This window comes from Anoplophora glabripennis, unplaced genomic scaffold (assembly GCF_000390285.2).
Source record: "Anoplophora glabripennis isolate ALB-LARVAE unplaced genomic scaffold, Agla_2.0 scaffold445, whole genome shotgun sequence".
Classification (NCBI taxonomy): domain Eukaryota; kingdom Metazoa; phylum Arthropoda; class Insecta; order Coleoptera; family Cerambycidae; genus Anoplophora; species Anoplophora glabripennis.
This window is the reverse complement of record NW_019416534.1, coordinates 400,591-421,902: the sequence shown is the minus strand read 5'-3', so window position 1 is coordinate 421,902 and position 21,312 is coordinate 400,591. Positions and strand designations below refer to the sequence as shown.

The 21,312-nt window shown below is 33.7% G+C and overlaps 6 protein-coding genes across 6 annotated transcripts; 3 read left to right on the top strand and 3 right to left on the bottom strand.

Moving 5' to 3' along the window:
- The first annotated feature begins 299 nt into the window (after positions 1 to 299).
- On the top strand, positions 300 to 2,192 carry LOC108909289 (dual specificity protein phosphatase CDC14B-like). Its single transcript, XM_018713594.1, has 5 exons — positions 300 to 691; positions 756 to 1,064; positions 1,127 to 1,256; positions 1,313 to 1,491; positions 1,543 to 2,192. Exons 1-5 carry the CDS (start codon positions 300 to 302, stop codon positions 2,159 to 2,161), a joined length of 1,629 nt encoding a protein of 542 aa, XP_018569110.1. The 3' UTR covers positions 2,162 to 2,192.
- Positions 2,193 to 2,600: 408 nt separating this feature from the next.
- On the top strand, positions 2,601 to 3,686 carry LOC108909291 (proteasome subunit beta type-5). The gene is made up of 4 exons (XM_018713596.2): positions 2,601 to 2,771; positions 2,822 to 3,020; positions 3,070 to 3,263; positions 3,322 to 3,686. The coding sequence occupies exons 1-4, from the start codon at positions 2,637 to 2,639 to the stop codon at positions 3,631 to 3,633; spliced, it is 840 nt and encodes a 279-aa protein (XP_018569112.1). The 5' UTR covers positions 2,601 to 2,636; the 3' UTR covers positions 3,634 to 3,686.
- LOC108909290 (GDP-fucose protein O-fucosyltransferase 2) lies at positions 3,681 to 5,681 on the bottom strand. Its single transcript, XM_018713595.1, has 6 exons — positions 5,344 to 5,681; positions 5,034 to 5,296; positions 4,738 to 4,972; positions 4,480 to 4,672; positions 4,230 to 4,407; positions 3,681 to 4,180 (listed from the first exon to the last, which is right to left on the bottom strand). Exons 1-6 carry the CDS (start codon positions 5,454 to 5,456, stop codon positions 3,900 to 3,902), a joined length of 1,263 nt encoding a protein of 420 aa, XP_018569111.1. The 5' UTR covers positions 5,457 to 5,681; the 3' UTR covers positions 3,681 to 3,899.
- A 534-nt stretch (positions 5,682 to 6,215) lies between these two features.
- LOC108909308 (digestive cysteine proteinase 1) lies at positions 6,216 to 9,688 on the bottom strand. The gene is made up of 11 exons (XM_018713617.1): positions 9,497 to 9,688; positions 9,330 to 9,435; positions 8,845 to 9,065; positions 8,330 to 8,471; positions 8,154 to 8,269; positions 7,823 to 8,050; positions 7,583 to 7,765; positions 7,022 to 7,148; positions 6,854 to 6,962; positions 6,604 to 6,791; positions 6,216 to 6,550 (listed from the first exon to the last, which is right to left on the bottom strand). The coding sequence occupies exons 1-11, from the start codon at positions 9,543 to 9,545 to the stop codon at positions 6,364 to 6,366; spliced, it is 1,656 nt and encodes a 551-aa protein (XP_018569133.1). The 5' UTR covers positions 9,546 to 9,688; the 3' UTR covers positions 6,216 to 6,363.
- Positions 9,689 to 9,997: 309 nt separating this feature from the next.
- Positions 9,998 to 14,056, bottom strand: LOC108909294 (39S ribosomal protein L39, mitochondrial). The gene is made up of 6 exons (XM_018713600.1): positions 14,005 to 14,056; positions 13,185 to 13,293; positions 12,953 to 13,135; positions 12,655 to 12,897; positions 12,161 to 12,603; positions 9,998 to 10,140 (listed from the first exon to the last, which is right to left on the bottom strand). Exons 2-6 carry the CDS (start codon positions 13,252 to 13,254, stop codon positions 10,066 to 10,068), a joined length of 1,014 nt encoding a protein of 337 aa, XP_018569116.1. The 5' UTR covers positions 13,255 to 13,293; positions 14,005 to 14,056; the 3' UTR covers positions 9,998 to 10,065.
- Positions 14,057 to 14,274: 218 nt separating this feature from the next.
- On the top strand, positions 14,275 to 20,375 carry LOC108909295 (post-GPI attachment to proteins factor 6). The gene is made up of 4 exons (XM_018713601.2): positions 14,275 to 14,882; positions 14,942 to 15,184; positions 15,262 to 16,551; positions 19,417 to 20,375. The coding sequence occupies exons 1-4, from the start codon at positions 14,675 to 14,677 to the stop codon at positions 20,079 to 20,081; spliced, it is 2,406 nt and encodes an 801-aa protein (XP_018569117.1). The 5' UTR covers positions 14,275 to 14,674; the 3' UTR covers positions 20,082 to 20,375.
- Positions 20,376 to 21,312: the final 937 nt, after the last annotated feature.

Genomic DNA, 21,312 nt, shown 5'->3' with positions numbered 1-21,312 from the left:
GCAAAATTCACCAAACTGGTTTTAGAAATGCCATTTCCTTGGAAATTATAAAAATGACGCCCTGAACAATGATATAAAACAAAATAATGGCGTTAATGTTTTAGTGAAGTGTATTTGTCAAAAATATGGCTGACAATTTTGAAAAAGCTAAATTCAAAAAATGAACAGGACTGCTTTCCGAGCACTGAATTTCGTTTTGGCAATTGTAGTAAATTATTCCCTCCAGTTTCTTACTTATTTATTCTTTTGCAAAGATTCTGTGAAGCCGTGCTACCTATTTCCGTAAGAATTTCATAAACATGGATAAAATCGTAAATGTCCCTTCAGACATTTACAGTTACGTCGAAATATTGAATAAGCAGTTATACTTTGCTGTAGTCAAGAGCAAATATACAACTAAATTAAAAAGTACAATGGATACATTCTTTTTTTCCATCGACGATGACTTTATATACGAAAATTACTACTGCGATTTTGGGCCGTTGAATATTTCCTGTTTATACAAATACTGCTGTAAGCTGAAGAAATATCTTCAGTATGCAAAAGGTCTGAAACGTGTAGTACATTACACTTCCAACTACCCGGAGAAGAAAACCAACGCCGCCTGTCTGATGGGATTATTTTGTATTATTTATTTAAAATTTCATCCAAAGGACGTGTGGAAAATGTTACAAGAAGTCGGGCCGTACAAGTAAGTACTTATTTATTTTATTAGCTGCTCCAAACATTTGCCGATATCCCCTCACCTTTTACAGACCATTCCTTGACGCTTCTCAATTTCCTTGCGGATTTACTCTAAAAATAGTGGATTGCCTGCATGCTCTAACGAAAGCAATAACATTTAATTTTTTCAATTTTGATGACTTCAACGTAGCCGAGTACGACTTGCATGATAAATTACAGTATGGCGATATGAACTGGTTGGTTCCCAGAAAATTTTTAGCGTTTATCGGACCGGCAGATAACAGAACGGCACACCCTCCCGAATTCTACTTGAAGTATTTTTTGAAAAATGACATCAAGACCGTCATCCGCCTCAATACTATCATTTATGATGCCGCAGTGTAAGTACTACTACCTCTCACGCTAGAAAATAAGTAATAACATTAATATTTCAAAAACTCAGATTCACCCAAGTAGGCATTCAACACTACGATCTCATATTTCCGGATGGAACTACGCCCCCTAAAGACATTTTGTTAAGATTTCTAAGCATTTCCGAAATGGCTTCAGCTGCCATCGCTGTGCATTGCAAGGTAGTATAAAATATTCGTATTGAAAATTTCATTAAGCATTTTGTACAAACGAATAGGCAGGACTCGGTAGAACTGGGTCTCTGATCGGAGCATACCTTATCAAGCACTACCATATGTCTGCAAAGGAAGCCATAGCTTGGATGAGAATTTGCAGACCAGGATCGGTTATCGGACAGCAACAGATTTGGCTGGAAAAGTTGGAGAGCTGGTTGTGGAGGCTAGGAAATCAATATAGGTAATTAATTTGATCTCATCTCGAATTAGTTTGACATACGGACGTTTTTAGAGCCTCGAAATATGGCGACAGCGATAAAATTCCAAAGCACAAGTACGGCATCTACAGTAAGCTTTGGCCGAGGGAAAGAGAAAAAATTATCAATGAAGCGAGGAAAAAAATCCAAAAATCTTTCACAAAGTCTCAGTTAGAGAAGTTATCAAAGCAAAAAAAACTTGTCACCAATTTTGAAATACTATCGTGGAAAGATAAGAATGAAAAGCTATTGAAAAAGTACGGGAGTGATATAAGTTCGCACAACAGTGTTTCTAAGTTACTATCCTCTATACATGGATTGGATAATACAGAAAATATAAAGGTACTATCAGTGAATCCTATCAGAAAGAATTCTTTATATTCTACCTCTTCTGTTAGTACCAAATCAAAGGAGTTGAACAGCAATACTCTGAGATCAGGAGCAGGTAAAGCAAATTCTGATGAACATTTTAAAAACAAAAGTACCAGTGGACTACCGAACTGGAAAAATATTGTGGAATATTCAAAATTATATGTAAAGGAGAACGTGGCAAATAGGCACTCAACTCAAGGAGATAAGCTTAACGAAATAAAATCAATTCGATACAGTAACAAAATTGCAAGAGATTCTTTTTCTAATTCCAAACATTCCTAAAAAGAATCCAAAGATTTCATTACACAGAAATTTTACACGTAGGTTGCCTATGTACTAATGGAAATAAATTTTTAAAGCGAAGTACCATTTTTTATTGCTAGCTGCGTTAGATATTAGAATAACTATACAAAATTTTTAATAACAGTACCAATACCAATGAGGCAGTGTTTAATTTTTGTTAAATATCTACAAATTTTTTACTTAAATTCCTTACATTGGTTATTATCGGCATTTAAACCTAGAAGTTACGTGCATGAACCATGTTATCTCTACTAGAGCATGGGTTATAGGCACAAAACATTAGAGCTACCTGCCTATTTGTACTAAGGTTACCACGGTTGATAGTTAACGATATAAATACAAGAAGAAGAAGAATAATATTGAGGTTTGACAGTTGACAGTAATTTTGTAAATTCATTTAATTGTATATTTGCATTGTCACTTGTGTAGTTTTATGTGAATTTATTTAATAAAAATGAGTTTAGCCGAAGTATGTGGTATGCAAGATTTTGATTCTTACACATCTCGCAGTATTTATGAAAACGATGTGAGCAAGTCGTGTATGAATTTCACAAATAATTTGGAATTGGGAGTACCGCCGTTCTCGAACGTAAGTTCTTTCTTTGCGGAAAGACTGGTATAAATCACACTTAATTTCAGCCTGCCCAAAACTTGGCAAAGTTTGCTAGAGACGAAGGGGGTCGTGAAATTAATATCAAATTTGATCATGGAACTACCACTTTAGGTTTTATGTATAAAGGTGGCGTAGTTTTAGCTGTGGATTCAAGGGCTACCGGAGGCCAATTTATTGGTTCACAGACTATGAAGAAGATCGTCGAAATCAATGATTTCTTATTAGGTAAATGTATTATTCTTAACTTAACGAGTCTTCATAAAAATTTTTTAAGGAACCTTGGCTGGAGGCGCAGCAGACTGCGTTTATTGGGATCGTGTTTTGGCAAAACAGTGTAGAATGTACGAATTACGAAATAGAGAGCGGATTTCAGTAGCAGCTGCCTCTAAATTAATGGCAAATATGGTGTACAATTATAAAGGAATGGGCTTGTCAATGGGAATGATGTTGGCAGGATGGGATAAAAGGGTAAGATTCGTTTTTGATTTCAATTTTTCTAGTTAAATTATCGAAACTAATATTGTAGGGTCCTCAACTTTATTATGTGGATTCAGAAGGTACCCGCACACCCGGTAAAGTTTTCAGTGTCGGTTCCGGTTCCATTTATGCTTTCGGTGTATTAGACTCGGGCTACAAATGGGATCTGACAGACGAGGAAGCCTACGATCTTGGTCGTAGGGCGATTTATCATGCCACTCACAGAGATGCTTATTCCGGGGGTATCGTGAGGGTGTATCACATGAAAGCTACAGGATGGATACACATCGACGATAACGATTGCAACGATTTGCATTATAAGTACCAGGAAGAAAAGCAAAATTTGGAAAATACTATTTAAATTTATGTCCGTTAATATTAAGCCTTTCTATAATAAAAAGATTTAAACACAGATTTGTTTTCTTTATTTTACATGCAAGGTTTTTTAGGGGTAAAAGTTGTGTTCCCAGATTGCTAATCTGAAATAATTTTTTTAAGCAAAAATATAATCGATGTATTAAGAGTAATTTCAACAATTATTAATTTTAATCATTAAATACAGCTTGACCCTTTTAAATGTAAATTTTCACTGATCGTTAAAGCTTTTTTGCCAGGATCACAGAACATTTAATAAACTATCTGCCAAATGGAAGGTTTGCTACACTTGTTCTCATTACTGCAAAAACTATTAAATGTACTTTCGATGGGAAACCCCAAAATCTCCCGTTCTTCTTGAATGCGGAACGAGAAAGTACTCTCCTGGGTGCCAACGAAGTGTCTTGCATGTGAACAAATTATTTGGTCTATAATAGCTATTCCGCCTTCTTTAAATTTTTCCTTAACTTCAGATGTTGGCGTGTATTTAAACACTTTGTATTTAGAGAGCTTCTTTGTCAAAGTTTTGATTTCTACAATACTGCAATAAATATTTTATTTTAATTTCTCTTAATAACATACCCTCAGTCGTTCCATCACTTGCTATGAATATGGTGTCTAAATTAATTCGATTCAATGTCTTAATGATTTGGTGTGCCACGATATCTAAATGGGGAGCCTCATTCGGTCTATTCCTTACGAAATCACGTCTTCTAAGATGTACCGCTAGATATGGACCACCAAATGCGTTTCTCCTGGGCTAAGATAAAGTATTGTATTCTATTGTAATTAATATAATCTGGCTAACATTAAGAAAAGGTGTGCATTTTACCTTTTCATCTATCCAGTTTGCTGGCAAAACTGTATTATCCTCTTCGTCGGTAGAATTTAGAAATATTTTACGGAAGTCAGCACCGATTTTCTTCAATTTGTTGTTAAATCTCATGCTCCTTCGAGCTTGCCAGTATAATTTATTACCAAAAAACTCGTGTAGAGCTACTTCAGCATGGTTTATTAAAATTGTGCTAGTAAAACAATTTGATTGCAATGAATGTTGTGAGGACAACATAATTTACTTAGTAATATTTACCTAGCTGAAGTATTTAAAAATAAATCTGCGAGTTTTGTTGCAGGGCCGTGGTACGATAAACACTGAATATTACTAGATGTCACGTTATCGTAAAAGAAAAATGTAACATCATTTCTTTTCTGGCACTTCTCAATTTTCATCCTGTCCTCAAAGTTCCCCGTCTCAAACATATCCTCAAAGTGCTGCAAAGTGTACACTTCATCTATGACCACTTTCACGTATTTATTCTTGTATCCTTAAACGTATTGAAACCATTTATTTTATTACAATATGAATTTAAATTTTTTAAGACTAACCATTGAAAAATTCATGCATTTCTACAACTGGCGCAAACCTTTTCAGACTGTCCAGATCAAAGTATAAACCCCAAGGAATTTTCTCAGGATATTCTCTGTATTCCCAATGTACTAAATGAGACCATGGTGGCAGAACCAACTTAAATTTATTCAGGGAAGGATTTTTAGATTTTTGCATATGATGGAGCAGAACGGCAAAACGCATATACACATCTCTGCGTAAATTGAAACCTTCCGGAGCGTTTACTTCATAAAATAAATATCTACACAAATATATGTTTATTAAAAAATAATCTTTCTGGATTCCTACCTTGCTTGATCCTTTTCTGAGCACTTAACGTCATCTTTGTAACACACTGTGTCGCTATACGATAAGTTATACGTTAAAATAAATGCAGAGATATAAAATACAATTATGTGCATTTCCTTTTTTGAAATGTAAATTGTAAACAAATTTGTATTTTTGAGGTTACATTTATAACAACAAATAAACAGGGTTGCCAGTACTAAAGGGGAACGTTAAAATATTGTTATACAAATGAATACAAATAATTAATTATTAACATCGTCTAGAAAATTCACTAAATCAAACTGCTCTCGATGCAAATATTATATTAAAAATTGCAGTGGTCATGTGAAATTTTTAAATGTAATCAAAAGAAAAAAAAATAGATCAAGTTCTTTTGTTGTTGTCAGAGAGAGAAAGAGAAATATTGGATACAATTTTTCTCTCTCTTGCATGCCCATGATTGGCTAAAGAAAGAGAGAGAGAGTACCCTAACTATCGCTCTTTCTCTCTACGGCGTCTAGACTTTTTAACACGCGGTGCTTCCTCCAAGTAGTATATGCTCTAAACTCTAAGGTTATCAACGAAATTTAAATTTCCCGTGATATGGAAGAAACAGTTGAGATTGTTGACAATCAAAAAATTACTCGATTTTGAAAGGTATGATTCATTTAAAATCACTTGTCAAATATATGTACAAAAATATTATATTTTTTTTTTTAATTGCAGCGTGACTAAAACGGATAAGAATAATTATAACTACGAGATCAATTTAGTGATTATAAACATTTCGACACTGCTATTTTATAGTTTTTAAAAGTTCGACAGTGTTAATACATAGAGGTTGTGGTTTTGAAGGTATGTACTATAGTAATCCTTAAATTTAATAAAACAACTATATTTTCATATGTTTTATTAAAATTTACGTTTTGTGCCTAATATAAACGAACAGCCTTGAGCAAAAATTTTAGAGAGCTTTAAAATTTGCAATATTCGAACTAATAACTAGATTACGATATGTGCTAAAAATGTGGAATAGAACAATTACATGGTAACATAAGTTGGAGTGGTCATAACACCACAGTTGTTGTCTTTGGCAGCCATTAAGACATATCCATCATTTCCCCAGTAGTTCGACCAACTATTTTTGATTAACCAGTAATCTTTTCCGTTAATCGAACCATACCCTACAGCTAACACGGCATGATCCAACTGATCCTCTTTGTTACCACTAAAACAAAGAGTTTTCAAATATAGAACAACAACATTTACGGTAATTCTTACCATTGCGGTTCATAGTAAACCCCATTGGAATAGAAACTGAACGTACGATGAGAAGCGTCGATGGCAACGCTAATAGGTCCATGTTTAACTATGGCCAGTCTTAGAGCATTTTCGTCGTTAGCTGTCACGTTGACCCAGCCCGTGATTTTGGCGACTTTGGAAACTTTTTCGGCATGACAGTATCCATCCTAAAACAAGAAAACAAAAGTACAATCATATTAGTGTAGTGTATTTTATATTAATCGACTACCTGTCCTAAATAGGGGCCGTAATCTTCCTCGGTGGGAATTCCTCCATGTTTAAGCATCCATTTGTAAGCCCGGAAATCTTCTCCACCGTCACATCCATTATTACCGTATCTGAAATATGCGACGGGATAAAAATTGTGAAGATTAAATGTCAATTCATTTAAACATACCCCCATGAGCAATCGATTAGCGCTTGTTGGGAAAGACGGACGAGATTTCCACCATTTTTCAAAAAGTATGCACCTTCTACGGTTCCTACCGTACCGAAAGACCAGCACGAGCCACATACAGACTGATCTAAACAGAAGTATAAACATTTGGAAATTTTTATACTAACAACTGGGAAACAACTTCTCTCTGGGCTAGAAGCCCTGTCTAGCATTGAATTACTGCCATAATATCTACTAAACAGCTAAGAGCATTCATCAGCAGAATCACCAAATATAGACAGGTTCAAACTTGTAAATATATCATAGATGAGAGGATCAACAAAAAATTTACCGACATGTATAACCTACAAAGTATGTATCATTTCTAAATGTCATTGTTACTCAATGCCTACTGACACACACTATTACTTTGTACCTACTGGCAAAGTGGTAGGTACAAAGTAATATTCTGTGCCAGTAGGCATTGAGTAGCAATGTCATTTAAGATGCACATATTTTGTAGGTTATGTCGTTATGTCTGACCTACAACAAGAAAGAAAAAAGTTATAGAATTGTTTATACCTTTTACGGGAGTCACAGCACCGAATATTCTCCAGTCAAACTGAGTTGGTAAGCTATCTCCGTCGATGTTTTTGTATGGGAATGGTTGGCCGCCGTTATATTCGCCGGAATACGTCTTCCCCCTTAAAGCCTTCAATTCCAACTCGGTCTTATCAGCTAGGTGGTTTACAGTCAACGAATAACCTTTAAAAACAGAAAAGCAAGTAGTAAATCACGCCTGCCGAGAAAAAAATAACTGACCTCTATTTTGACGATTCACGGCGTGAATAAATCTGATATTCTGTCTGAAGATTTCCTTGCGAAGGTTTAACTCTCTCTCGTTGCCGTACTGCTTCCTGTGTTTGTGCATGAACTTGTTAAATTCAAAGTCGACGTGTCCGGTTTGTACGGGGTGGATGAATTCCGCCATGGGGTTGAAAGTGTAGATGTGCTTGTCTCCGGGTCCCGGAAATGAGCTGCATGTCATGTCTGCAAAAGGTAAAGCGTTCAGTAACATAAATGCGACCACTAATTGTATGTTAATTGGCGAAAAGTAGAGGAAATAAATAAAATCTATGAAACTGGTACATACTGGGGTCAATTTCGAATGTGTCCTTTGGGATTTCATTAATGTCGTAAAAGTCGTATTCCAGGAAGTAGTGGTCGTAGTGGCTGCCTAGCAGAGAGTTGAATCCTCTCATTTCGTATCTAAAAAGTCAATCGAATGAAGGTTTTTAGTTGCATCTGTGTTTTTTTTTATGTACAAACCTTTTTGGTACGGCTAATTTAATGTTTTCGTTGTTGGGATCGGGTTTGTAGAAAATCCACATTGTGTATTTGTTCACTTTTTGTCCAACAGTTTGCGTTAGTGCCCATTTTTCTGTCAGTACTCCATCAATCGTTTCGGAACCTGTTCCAAGAAAAAAATTACTTAAATCAAATCAAGTACAATTTATTTGTTCATCAGAATAACAAATCTATTTACAGGACAGAATTTATGAACAAAAACAAATGTTAATTAATAATTCTTTTTTTAAAATGAAATAAATATTTGATGGTGACTAAAGGAAGGGGGCAGTTGTTGCTCCGCATTTAGAGACAGTACAGCTAACTGTGAATTTGAATGTTTTTAATCGTTATTAAATTCCAAATGAACTTTGTTTCCAATGGTCAACATCGTTAAAAGTGGCAGGTTATACATTTAAGAGATAATGCGAGATTTGAACGGTAATGCGCTAATGGTGGACGGGATCGAGCGAATATTGTTTTCCTAAAATACTTACCTGCACATTCAAAACCAACCAAAGATGGCAGGATCGTTTGCGGGACTATTTTGTTTTCTTCAGTCCCGTTCACTTGCAGACAAGTGATTGCGTTTTCTTCTGTTTCTGTTGTAATAGGGGCTATTTTCAAGCTGGTGCCGTATCCTGAACTGCCCAACTGATATGTCTTAACCATGTCTCCGTAGTAGTCAATTCGAGACTGCTTTGAGGGGGCATCATACCTAAATGTAAAAAAAGGATTGCAAATCGAAAGAATAAATTTATATGAAATTTAGAAGCATATTGTTCATGAAATACAAATTATCAACAGTATGTAAACATTACTTTGTTTGTAAATAACTTGGTTTCAGATTTCCATAAATGAATGTTTAAATAAGGATAACCCCGGTATGTTATCACTTCATATATTTTATAAACATGGAAGTAAATTTACAATAACAACGTTACAGTACATTTTTTATTTTATATGAAATAATATAACTTACCAAGCGTAGAAAGGTTCGTGAATTTCTGCGTAGGGAATGTGTAAAATTCCTTTTACTGCATAAGTTTCGCTCCAAATAGGGGCATCTACGTTTGGCTTACCTAGAGCTAAACAAAGAAGAGTTTATGCACATCTAGCATTTATGCATATTACAAAAACCTTACATACCTGTTGTTACAGCTCCTATGAAGAACAGCAGGGCAAAAATTACCCCCATTTTTACTGCAGTTCAGATAAAATATTTACTGCCTTTCTTAAATTGACTGCAACTAGACAACAGTATAAATTTAAATTTTACCCAGCATGTATTATCTCTTTTAGAAATCCAAACAACCTTTGTTGACCCTCCTCAGCTGATATTGGATAATGGTTTGGCCTGTGGCAGTAAGTTTTGATAAAATTAACAGGCGTTCTTATCAAAACTTCTTTCCATTTAATACCTGGTTGCACCCCTATGTAATAGCTAGGGGTGTAGTGTAGGCAAAAGTCTTTACCTGAATCAAGCCCAAAATACAGTATATCTACAGAGCGTCCCAAACAAATTCCTTATAAATTTTATTTATATTTTTCAATTGTAAGATATATTAGTAATTTTAGAGACAGAAACTAGTTGAGTGAGGCTATACTGGGTGAAATGGTCAAATTACGCCCGGGAAAATAAAAAATTACTAAAACAATAACTTTATTTTTGATACTAAATAATACATTTCTAGATCCGTAACATAACCATTTGATTTTTAGCTGGTCACACGAGCTATGAAACTGTTATCTTCATTATCTATACCTTGAGTACCAGGTATCCTTCCAGAGTTCTAAAAAAAAATAAAAAATACTATGGTCAAATGAAAAACCAAATAACCATTTAAATATATTTCCAGATCTCCCAGTAAGACTTTTCCAGTTTGTGAAGATAATGGCTCTATATCTATGGCCATTGGTATTTGCTATATCTTTTGTTGATATCTCCCCATAAATATTTAACAAAGAATAATTATTTCAAAAACGATACAGAGGCGGCTATAAATTTTTTTATTTTTAATTATGATTTCAGAAAACCTTTTTCCTCTAATTTCTGCTTGTCCGATTAATAAATAAGGGCAATCTAGATATACCCGGTGATTTTTGGATTAGGTGAAAATGACATAACTTTGTCAATTAGTAATTTCACGAGAAAACTGACATGAAAAAAATCCCGAGTTCAAAAGCCAAGTGATTTTGCCAATTTTTCGAGTAAAATTACCGATTAACAAAATTTTGAGTTAAAAAGAAATTTATCCATGAAACGAACCGCTTGTGTAGCTTTTGGCAAGATAAATTAATAATCAAATATGTGAATGAACAACAAAAATGAATTATCTTTATTTTATGTGAACGAATAACAACCATTATTTCTATTTATTCAAATTATTTGAAGAAATGATTATTAAATACACAGCTATTATAAATTGTTTGATTTGGTGTACTGATTTAAATATTTTCTTGTCTAGTTTCTGTTGAATGTTGAATATTCCTTTTCACTTATTCTATCCGAGATTCGTAAGTTACTAATAAGTTTCATGAATCATGATGTTCAGCGTCAATTTGAAGGTAGGTCTTTATCAGTTATTGGTCACTTATCCCTGCTTTGTTTAAGTGAGAAACTGTACTGGCACGGTTTGATTGGTTGGTAATTTTATTATTTGTCCAGTCCAATTTTAGCTGCAGATTCTTTTGTCCATGTAGATTTAGTATTAATTCCTAGTAGAACATTTTTATACCAACCATTAGAATTTGTGTTTGTCCAAAACGGATTTGGAGTGAAAAAAAGTCGATCGGATGTTATGTTTTTGTTTCACTTTTCTAGGAGCAATTTTATCGTTCTTATTTTTTGTTATCCATTGGCCTTCTGTCAAATTTTTCAATCCGTCTATTTTTATCAGAATAAATAAAATATATTTTATTCTTCACTTGTGCATTTTTTGCAGTATTTTAAAGGTGTTAATCTAATTCAGACAGATTCAAAAATGTTTTTTAAAAGAAATTTAGTAAAAATTTTGTTAAAAATGTATGTTAATTTTAGTTTTGGCCAATTATAATAACACCATTTTTTCTAAATTAAAAATTAACTAGTATATTGGATTTTCTAAAATATTCTGTCAAGCAAAAATTATTAAGTAAACTTTTCTCTAAAAATCTTACAAAAAAAATTAATTATTTGTCTCAACTTCACAGCTCACATATTTATATACAAGGAAAATCAGTTTTGATTATCACTACAGAGATTTCAGGAACTATTAGATATACTGAAAAAAAATACATGTTCTTCGTTTGAATTTTATAAAAGTAAACAAAAATTCTCAACACTCAAAATTTAGTTGTAGCATCATTTTGTAGTCTAATTAAAATAATTCTTGGAGTACTTTGATGTAATTTTATTGCGTTCTTTTTATTGGCCCAGTTTGTCTCTTTTTTTTTTTCTATGGATGCCAGATTGTGATTTTACTTGAAGAGAAGTACCTAATTGTTTATTGTAGTATCAAACAAATGATATGATATTTAATACCTTTTTTTAAATATCATGAAAGTTTTCTATACATGTATATAATAGTTTTCAAGATCTCTGCTTTGCACTGTAAATTAGACATAGTTCAATGAAGAATAAAATAACGGGAACGGGAATATTGATAGGATAAACCAATTCATTGTGACAGTCAAATAACAAACATACGACGGAAGCAGATAGATGCGGTAAAATTAGTAGTAGTAGTAGCAAATTTACTTTTCAGTGACATGATATTCAGTGGCAATTTAAAAAAATTGTGTACACTCCCATATTAATATAAATTCACTCACCAAAGTTCTCGCCCTATCTTCTAATAGACTGTAAGCAAAATGATTTAATGTAATAACTTTCGGCAGGGCCACCCCTTGAAATCTATAAATCGGGCCTCCAGGAATATCGGTATCTAATTTTATAACGTTAGCGATAGATACTCTTCCCATATGACTGGTATTAGGGATCATGGGTCCCCTCGATATATCCACATGTGTACCAGCTTTGAAAAGAGTAACCTTGTCGCTATTATGTGCGGCGATGTCGGGTATTTGTTTTGTTTTGTGCGGATTACTCCTGAAAATATCCAAAGCGAGATCTTTGTCAACGTCTAGACAGTGAATTGGGTGTTCTTGCTGACAAAATTTGATCATTTCAATTGATAATACTTTTAGTTCTGACGTGGTTGGTATCCAGTTGTCTAAAGTCAATTGTACATCGTACACAAAACTACCCGATTTTACTGCAAATTGAAGAATTAGTTTATCGATTTACATATATGAAACAGTGTTACCGTTAGGACTGGGGAAACTGTGCAAATACAGACTAACATCGTCTTTGAAGGCATTTGAAATAACAGCACCTAGAATAAAATTACAACTTCTCCAAAATGTTTTATTAACAGACGCTGGGTTTGGCAAGTGATAGTGTAGAAGTTCCAATTTGCAAGGACCAGGCAATGGTTTATGCATATGCCATAAAGTCTCATGATTTAATAGAGCAACTACCACTTTATTCCGCACATTGTCGCCTAAATCTGTAAAGGAAGGGTTGTACAAAGATAATTGTAAAACAATATAAACTATTCTAACGTTTTGCACAGTCATACGGAGTAGATAAATTTTTATTCATGACTAAAGTTACATTTTCTGGAGCTCCTTCGTAAGATATCTCGATTTTTTCTATGCGCCCAACCAATTCTTTTTGCCGTTTTTGTTCGGTAATGAACAAATCATTCTGTCGTTTAGACTCTTCCGATATGCTGCTGACCAATCCTAAAATGTATATAATGAACCACAGTAGATGTGTCTCAATTTCACTTACTTTTAAAGCTGAACTCTGTTTTTTTTATAAAAGGGCCTATATGCCTAGACATGTTTCCTAAAGTGGTCATTGTAATAATCGCAGATGGATTTTCTTACGTTTTGTAAATCTAGAAATAAAAATTAGTGTCGATGAAGAAAATAATCTAGTAACAGCTACATAAAAATATATGTTTGTAGCGTAGCATAAATTGTAAAGAGAGTAGCAACTAGCATCTATTATTGGGAATATTAGTGAGGCTAATCTAGGGTGTGAGGTTAATTCAGTGCGGTTATGTTTGAATTTCAAATTATGGTATACAAAACAGCGACTGATTTTGTTTCATATTGAATGTGTTAACGAAGATCATTTTATTTGGTTATTTTAAGTGTGGAAAAGTAAGAATATACATTAACCTCGAAAAGTTACAATAATAAGAAATTTTTTTCCCAAATAGAATAGATCTTAGAGCATATACTACTTGAGAGTGTAGCGGAGGTTTAGAGAAAGAGGTATAGAGGGGGATTTGCTATCTCTCTCTAGCAGCACGCGATTGCATGTTTTTAGAGAGATAGCATATACACTCCTATACCCCTCTCTCTCTCTAAACCTCCGCTATACTCTCGGCCACTGGGACGTTGCCCGTTGCCCCCAGTAGTTAGTATGCAGTATGCTCAGTATGCTGTAGGAATAGAAATAAACTCCGCCCCTTTTGCACGGATGTGAACGACAATTTAAATTCTAATCTAAAGGCGGAGTTTAGATCTTTTTATTTGGGAAAAAAACGTGCCCATCAAAATATTATCGACAGCGCATTTGTATTAAAATTGTTATCAGTTACCAGTCAGTAGATTAAGAGTACGGAATTTCCAATATTTGTAACGTAACTATCATTTTGAAATGGAATCACTAGTCAGTAGTCACTACTGCTGCTGATTTTTTTTGATCTGTGTGGCAGTGTGCGGGTTCCTTAACCTACCCCTAGATAAATGATACTAAACCTACCTCACTTGTATCTTGTATATACATCTTGTATATGTATTATGTATTGTATCAGTATATTATCTAGGTCTTTTATTCATGATAAGAAATTTTTGCATAATTAGATTCAGCGGTTGATTGAATGAATATATACGATTATTTAATTCAACTGAATCCTGTTCCTGTTAAAATTCCTTTGAAATGTGATGACAAATTAAGGCAAGGACAAATTATATGAACAGTTTTTTCCCGGCTTTAAATTATAAGTAACAGTGGGTGTAGCTATGGAGATAATCTTTTTATCTGTGACACGAGTATTATCCTTGTTTATGGTATTATTTAATTAACTTAATGTGACTAAAAATCAATTACCAGCACCTACCTACATGCTTAATTTGTCCACAGTGAATATGAAGTTTTAAAAAATGATTTTGATTATATATGAAATTCTTGGGTAAATTATTATAGTCCTTTTACATTAAAGGAAGTTAATTTTTATTTTATTCAAGTGCTTTGAAGGATTTTGTAGAATGATATACAAATTTTTAATATTAATAATCTTCAACACAGTTATATTAAGTTCTAGTGATCTCAATATAATATTGAGGACTCGAACATCTTTCTTAGAACGGTATCAAGGTTACAACAATATAGTTATAATACATTTTAAAGTGCCTCAGGATACTTTGTTTGCTTCGTTTAAGTTTACTGCAGATGAAACACGGATGTCAGTTTTTGGTAAGTCTTTTTTTTATATCCGTTTAATGTATTTATTTACTTTCGTTACCGTATTGAAGCTTGTTCAACAAGAAATGTTTCACTATTCATGAAACACGGCGGACCTCCTGTTATAAATCCCGATGGATCTCCATTTCCGAAAACTTTCAAAAATATAACTAGAAGTAAATTATATAATTATGAATTTCAAACGGACAAAACGGATGTTTATATTAACATTACTTCACCGAAACCTGGATCGTATTATGCTGCAACATTTCTGTCTTATACGGATCCAAGACAAAATGCAATAACGCAACAGGGTGAGTAGAAAATTTGCATATTGTTTAATAACTTATCCTGCTTATTCTGAAAGTGACATGATGAATATATTTTGTAGGGTTGAGTCCTTCTTGTTATGCCAGTGTGGAGGCCGTTTTATCTACAGAGAGGGCTGCGATGCCAATTATAGTATCGGAAAATGAGGTTATTGAGCTAACACCTTTCACGAACGAAAACAGGTATATCAAATTTTTTGTACCAAGTCTGAACGATCGAGGTGTGATTATAATAGAAGAAATTTCCTTTGCCGGCGATGCAGACGATTTGGTTATTCGAGTAGAGGCAAATAGACCCCCTTCAGAGCAAGTTTTTCAGGTAGAGGAGATATTTTTTCCCAACGTATCATCTGCATCCGTTCAGTTTTTTGTGAAGCCCGATTCGTGGCATTATATAGAAGTTATATTTCGAAATGAATCTATTAAAAGTGTGCTGGAAGGAACCTCTAAATTAAGATTCAGTCTACGATATCTTTCAAATGTTTTATTAGAAGAACCAGAAACGTTCGGTTTGATCGAGAACGATACTGTGTGTAATAATTCCATATTTAGGACCTTTTACAATAACAACATTACCGATGTTATTCCGTACATACAATACGATTTGTTAAGGGAGGCGAGTACTGAAAGCTTCGTATTTTCTTACGAATTAGTGAAAGAAATGGACGCAAATCGTGCAATACCGGTTAATATAACCAATAAACATTTTTCACTTTTGAAATTCGATATTCGCGAGGGTACTGACATAGGAGGAACTCTTCAGTTTATAATAGCTTTCAAGCCGAAAGTATCTAGAAGGAACTCGAGGATTGTCGTTTTCGAGGACGAACCCGAGGATCACGTCGTAATAGCGTGTATACGACGTGGGGCGATTGAAATACCAACTTGGCCTAGCTCCTGTGTGTCAAATGGAGTCGAGAGGCCAGCACGGTTAATATTAAACAAAACGGTAGATAATTCGTCCATCTTGATACCTTTCCCTGAAAGTGGGACTTGGTACGCCTCTTTCAAGTTGTTCTGCGGTAAATGCGAACCGTGTAATTGTTCGGATGACTGTCAGCGGCAGTACAAGGAATGTTCGCTCTCGTGCGAGTTGGACTGCATGAACGATGAGAATTGCACTTCTTGTTTGGAGGAATGCAAAAGAACCGTCCTAGACTCGGAGAACTGTGAGGGCTGTGATTGCGACGGGCCTTGCAAAACGAGCAACGTTACGTGCAACAGTAGCGTTATTTTTGATATCGGGTCAAAACCTTGCGTTTTGGGGCAGTGCTCGCCGAATGGGAGGTGTATGTTTATGATCTCCGATGGGGTTGTGTTCTCGACTTGTGTCTGTTCGAACAGGTATAGAGGTTAGTTGATCTTTGACTTATAATTTAAGCAGTTTTAGAGAGTGTCTGGTAAGTATTTGCTAATCTTTTGAGAGCTTGTAGACGAGCTCAAAACACTATGAGAACCTTCTAAAATTTTTCTCCTGCTGCTCCTCCAACAGAGATATATCTCCAAAGAGGTTCCTAAAGATTTAAGTTTACGGTTTTAATTTTAAAACCACCTTGTATATTTTGATACCATTTTGGAATAGTGTATAATATTTATGTTAAAACTAGTTTTTTAATATAACGAGGTAACCAGAAATGGACTGGAATAAACACTCTTTAAAATTTTGAAAAATATCGAACTATCGAACTGAAAATATTATTTTAGTAGCTCATCTCTTCTCAACGCTCCACAAACACCAATTATTAAAATGACCTGAAAGGTTGTCCAAAATTAGATAAATCGATCGTTTGATATTGATTTCAATTACCTTTTCTAGAAGAAATTTATCATCTGGTGGTTCTTGTAAAAATCTCTCAATTTCGTCTTTCGTTAAAATTCTGGACTTTTTGGGACGGTATCCAACAGATTTGCTTTTCAAATATGGCATTAGTTTTGGAAATTTACATTTTTTTTGGATTCACTGTACTTTTTAATATGGAATATACTGATCATATCGTCAAAGGTTTAATTTAATTAATTTTATGTTCGAAATATGCCAGTAATGCCGCTTTGGACACTTTTTAAATTTTCTTTGAGCTGCACCACCCTTTAAAATTGTAGGCAATCGTGTGCTGTCTCGCCGATTTTTTGGGGATTAATTGTGAAGTAGCACTTTGTACCGCTTCGAACACTTCCCCTGGTAAATGCTCGTCTTCACTTTTCGAGCTCATTTTGGATTAAACACTCTTAGAATATGAATTACAATGTGTAATTCTGACACTACTTTTTCAAACAACTAATATTTATTGTTTATTAGGTTGCTATCGTTATGATAATCACCGCGCCTAAACCGTCTGATTCAAACACAGGTCAAACGACATCAAATATAAATTAAACAAGCAAAAGTTATTTTCGCGTTCTAGATACAAAAATAACTATTTTAGGTAGTAGGAACATTTTTAAAAAAGATACATTTCATTTATTCCGATAACATGAACTGTTTTCAAGATAAATCGGTTTTTGAAACACACAGCAAACGAATTAAGTTTGTTTACAAATTACTCCATGTATTTACTTTATTTAGCTTTGTCGGAGTACAAAAAATTTTGAATATGTCATTAACTAAGCGAAACCTGTTGAAAATTAAAAATCAAAGAGGAAACTACTGATTAAAATTTGTAGATTAAAATATTCTCCTCAGTCAAGAGAAAGAGACTATAGAGAGGGGGAAGATGGCGCATGCATGCGTCGTACATAATTGTTTAATACTCAAATACTACTGAAGTATTATTCAAATATTACTCAAGTTTGTATAATAATAATAAATTCCCGCAATTTTTCTATCGTTAAAAGTAAATATTTACATAATATTACAATCTTTTGTAGTATTTACGGGTTTTGAGTAAGTGAATCCTTTTGGATGACTCCACTGAAAAATAATTTTTTGGAAATAAATGAGTACTACTTTTTCTGAAGAAAAATGTTGAAAGTACCTAAAATTAATATTTTCAGTTCAATATCTATCAAAATTTTGAAAAAATAGTATTGAAGCTATTTTGTTTCTGAATTTCTTGTAATAGCAAAAGACTGGTTTTAATGTTAAACCATGGACACTTCTCTGTAATACACCGTACCAAGATTTTATCAAAACATACAAGGTAGTCTTAAAGTAGTTGGAACCCAAAACGTAAATCTCCAGGAACCTCTGATATTTCTCTTAGGAGGAATGTTAGGAAGAAAAGTTATAGGGAGCAGTAGTCTTATTTTAATCTCCACTATACACTACAGAGAGTTAAGTAAATATTTACCGGACACCCTGTATACAAGGTGGACGATGTGCACAAATTTTAAGGGTAAATTTCTCTGGTAAAAATAAATAAAAAAGATATATACGAACCTCGGTTTGAAAATGTACATGAAAGATACACGGAACTAAACATAAGAAAATATGTCGATACAACATAGCATTGTCAGCATAAATAAGTGAAATCCGATTAGTAAAATCACTGATTTCGTCATTTGAAAAGTAAACTGATTTATTTAAAAAAGAATATGAAAACGGTTTTTAGTAAAGTTTTAATATGTTAAATTTTACATGTCCTTAATTGCTACACAAAAATAATTTAAAATCCAAAAACAGCCTACAGTGATCCATTTTTTTTTTACAGAAGTTCTCTAAGTGGGTCTAAAAATCATCCCCTTGAATGTGTTAATCCCATATTAATTTTCATGAGCTGTAACTGATCTAATCTCAGATTATAATTTCAAAAAATCCTCTTAGTGTCTGCCAGCGGATTGCAAATATAACATTATTTTTTATTAAAAAAACTTCACTGTTATCTTATTTTAAACTTAATTTCTAATTTCATTTGCCACTGCCTTATACCTAATTAATAACTTATTAATTAAAATTCTTTTGTAATACTGGAGCTACTATTACTTGATAATTTTTTTTTCCAAACTTGTTTTTACACAGTACAGAGATATTTAAAAATAGGCCAACTGAAATTTAACAAAGATGACCTTCCATATCTATAACACTGATAATTGAAATTTATAATTATTATCATAGTTCTGATAAAAACTAAATTTTACCATAACAAATATTGAGAAGCTGTTTTTTAAATATGAAAAGAAAATTTGGAGGCTTATTTTTCGGAAAAGTGCACATCTTCACAAGAAAACCTGTATAATATTAATGAAAGCGCTTTACACTTACTAATATTCTTTTTTTTTAGGCTGGTCCTGTACCGATGGTTCTCAGGCAACCCCATACTGTATGGTAGTACTGGAATTGCTTCTTCTAGTGCTGAGCAATCTCATGTTCTTACCTGCAGTGTACGTCGCTTTCAGAAGGAAGTACTACATAGAATCCATAACTTACTTCGCGATATGTTTCTTCTCGACTTTCTACCACGCGTGCGATGCAGGTGAAAACATAATCAGTTACTGCTTGGTACGATGGAGTGCACTACAGTTCGCAGACTTTTTTTGCGCCCTTCTGGCGATTTGGGTCACTATTATCGCGGTAGCGGATCTCCCGCCCGTGATCACGTCCATATGTCACATGTTAGGGGCGATTATCCTAGCCTTTTGCACGAGCATCGACAGACAGGCTCTGTGGATTTTCGCGTTTCCCGTATCGCTGGGTATCGCCATATGGTGCGTGAGCTGGTACTTGAAGTACAGGAAAATCAAGCAGAGGTTCGTGAATAAGAGATATATTTACATTAACATACCAGTCGGGAGCACGTTGGTTGTTGTCGGTCTGATCATGTACGCTTTCTTACAAACCGAAGGGAACTATAAATACCTGCACAGTCTCTGGCACATGATCATGGCCGTCGCCATTATTATAGTCTTACCGAAACGGGATACTTTCCTGCCGGATGTGTTGCTGTAGTCGTTTTTCTCCCCAAATAATGAATTTAGTGTCTTCTATTTTTTTAACTATTTATTTTATAAAAGTTTAAAAATCCCATGATTTGATGTAATTAATAATGCGGGTACTAAATTGAGAAAAATACTTTAAATTGTGATATTTAGTTTTTTAAATGAAGAAAATGGGAGCCGGGAAGTATAAAAGTGTTATATAATTTTCAGATAAAGCTAAACTCCTGAATAAAATTAACCTTTAGCCCAGTAAATGAAAAAAAATGTGTAAAAAAATTTGTTTCAGATTGAAACTTGGTTTAATCATTAGTTTAGGCAAAAAGAAATAATATTTCCCAAAATGTATGGGTTTAAAACAAGATCATTGTTTAAACAATGATTATAATGTAAAAATTACAAAAAATGAATTTTTTTAGCTGTATTAAAAAGCGCTCTCCAACAGGAGTTTTTGCTTTTGTTTATACTTATAGCTTTTCAAAAAACGCTTCATTTGAGGCCTGCTAATAAAATCCATTAACAATTTGTTTAAACAATTGCAAAAAACCAGCGCAATTTGAATTTGCTATAAATAGAAGAAAAGAGCATAAATCGTCTCTAAACTGCAGTAAAAGTTGTATTTTGTTACGCTTAAGAAACCCTGAAAATTTGGTAAAAAAATATTTATTTGTTTACGAGTTTTTGCATTTGCTTATTAGAAATAGCATTTTTTCAATTGCAAAAAAGGCAGTTGTTAGCTTTATAATAAAGGACCTTATGAGGGCTCATTTGTTTCGTCTTGACTTATATTTTCAAAATATGCAATTGGAAATAACGAGTGTTCAAATAAAAATGTGGTCAAGTTGTTTCTGAAAATTTGGACATAGGGCGTAGCGTATAGCAAATGAACTTAAACGTCATCTGTCAAAGCGCTATATCGCCGCTATCAATTTGAATATTTTCGTTTTAAAAAACGTTTAAAATGGTGTTTTCTCAAGAACAAAAAGTGTTTATCATAGAGTCCTACTTAGAAATGGACGCAAGATTGATGGAATATGGAAGTATTCTATTGAGGAATGTTTCATAGAATTTCAAAATCAATTTCCCGGCGTTGTTGAGTACAAAATGTTTCAAAGTGCAGTTCAGCGTTGTGTTAATGTTTTTCGTGAAACGGGCAGTGTAACAAGAAAAGAAGAAAGCGGACGACCTAAAAAGTGGACTGAAGAATTGAAAGAAAATGTCCAACAAATAATGGAAAATGCGCC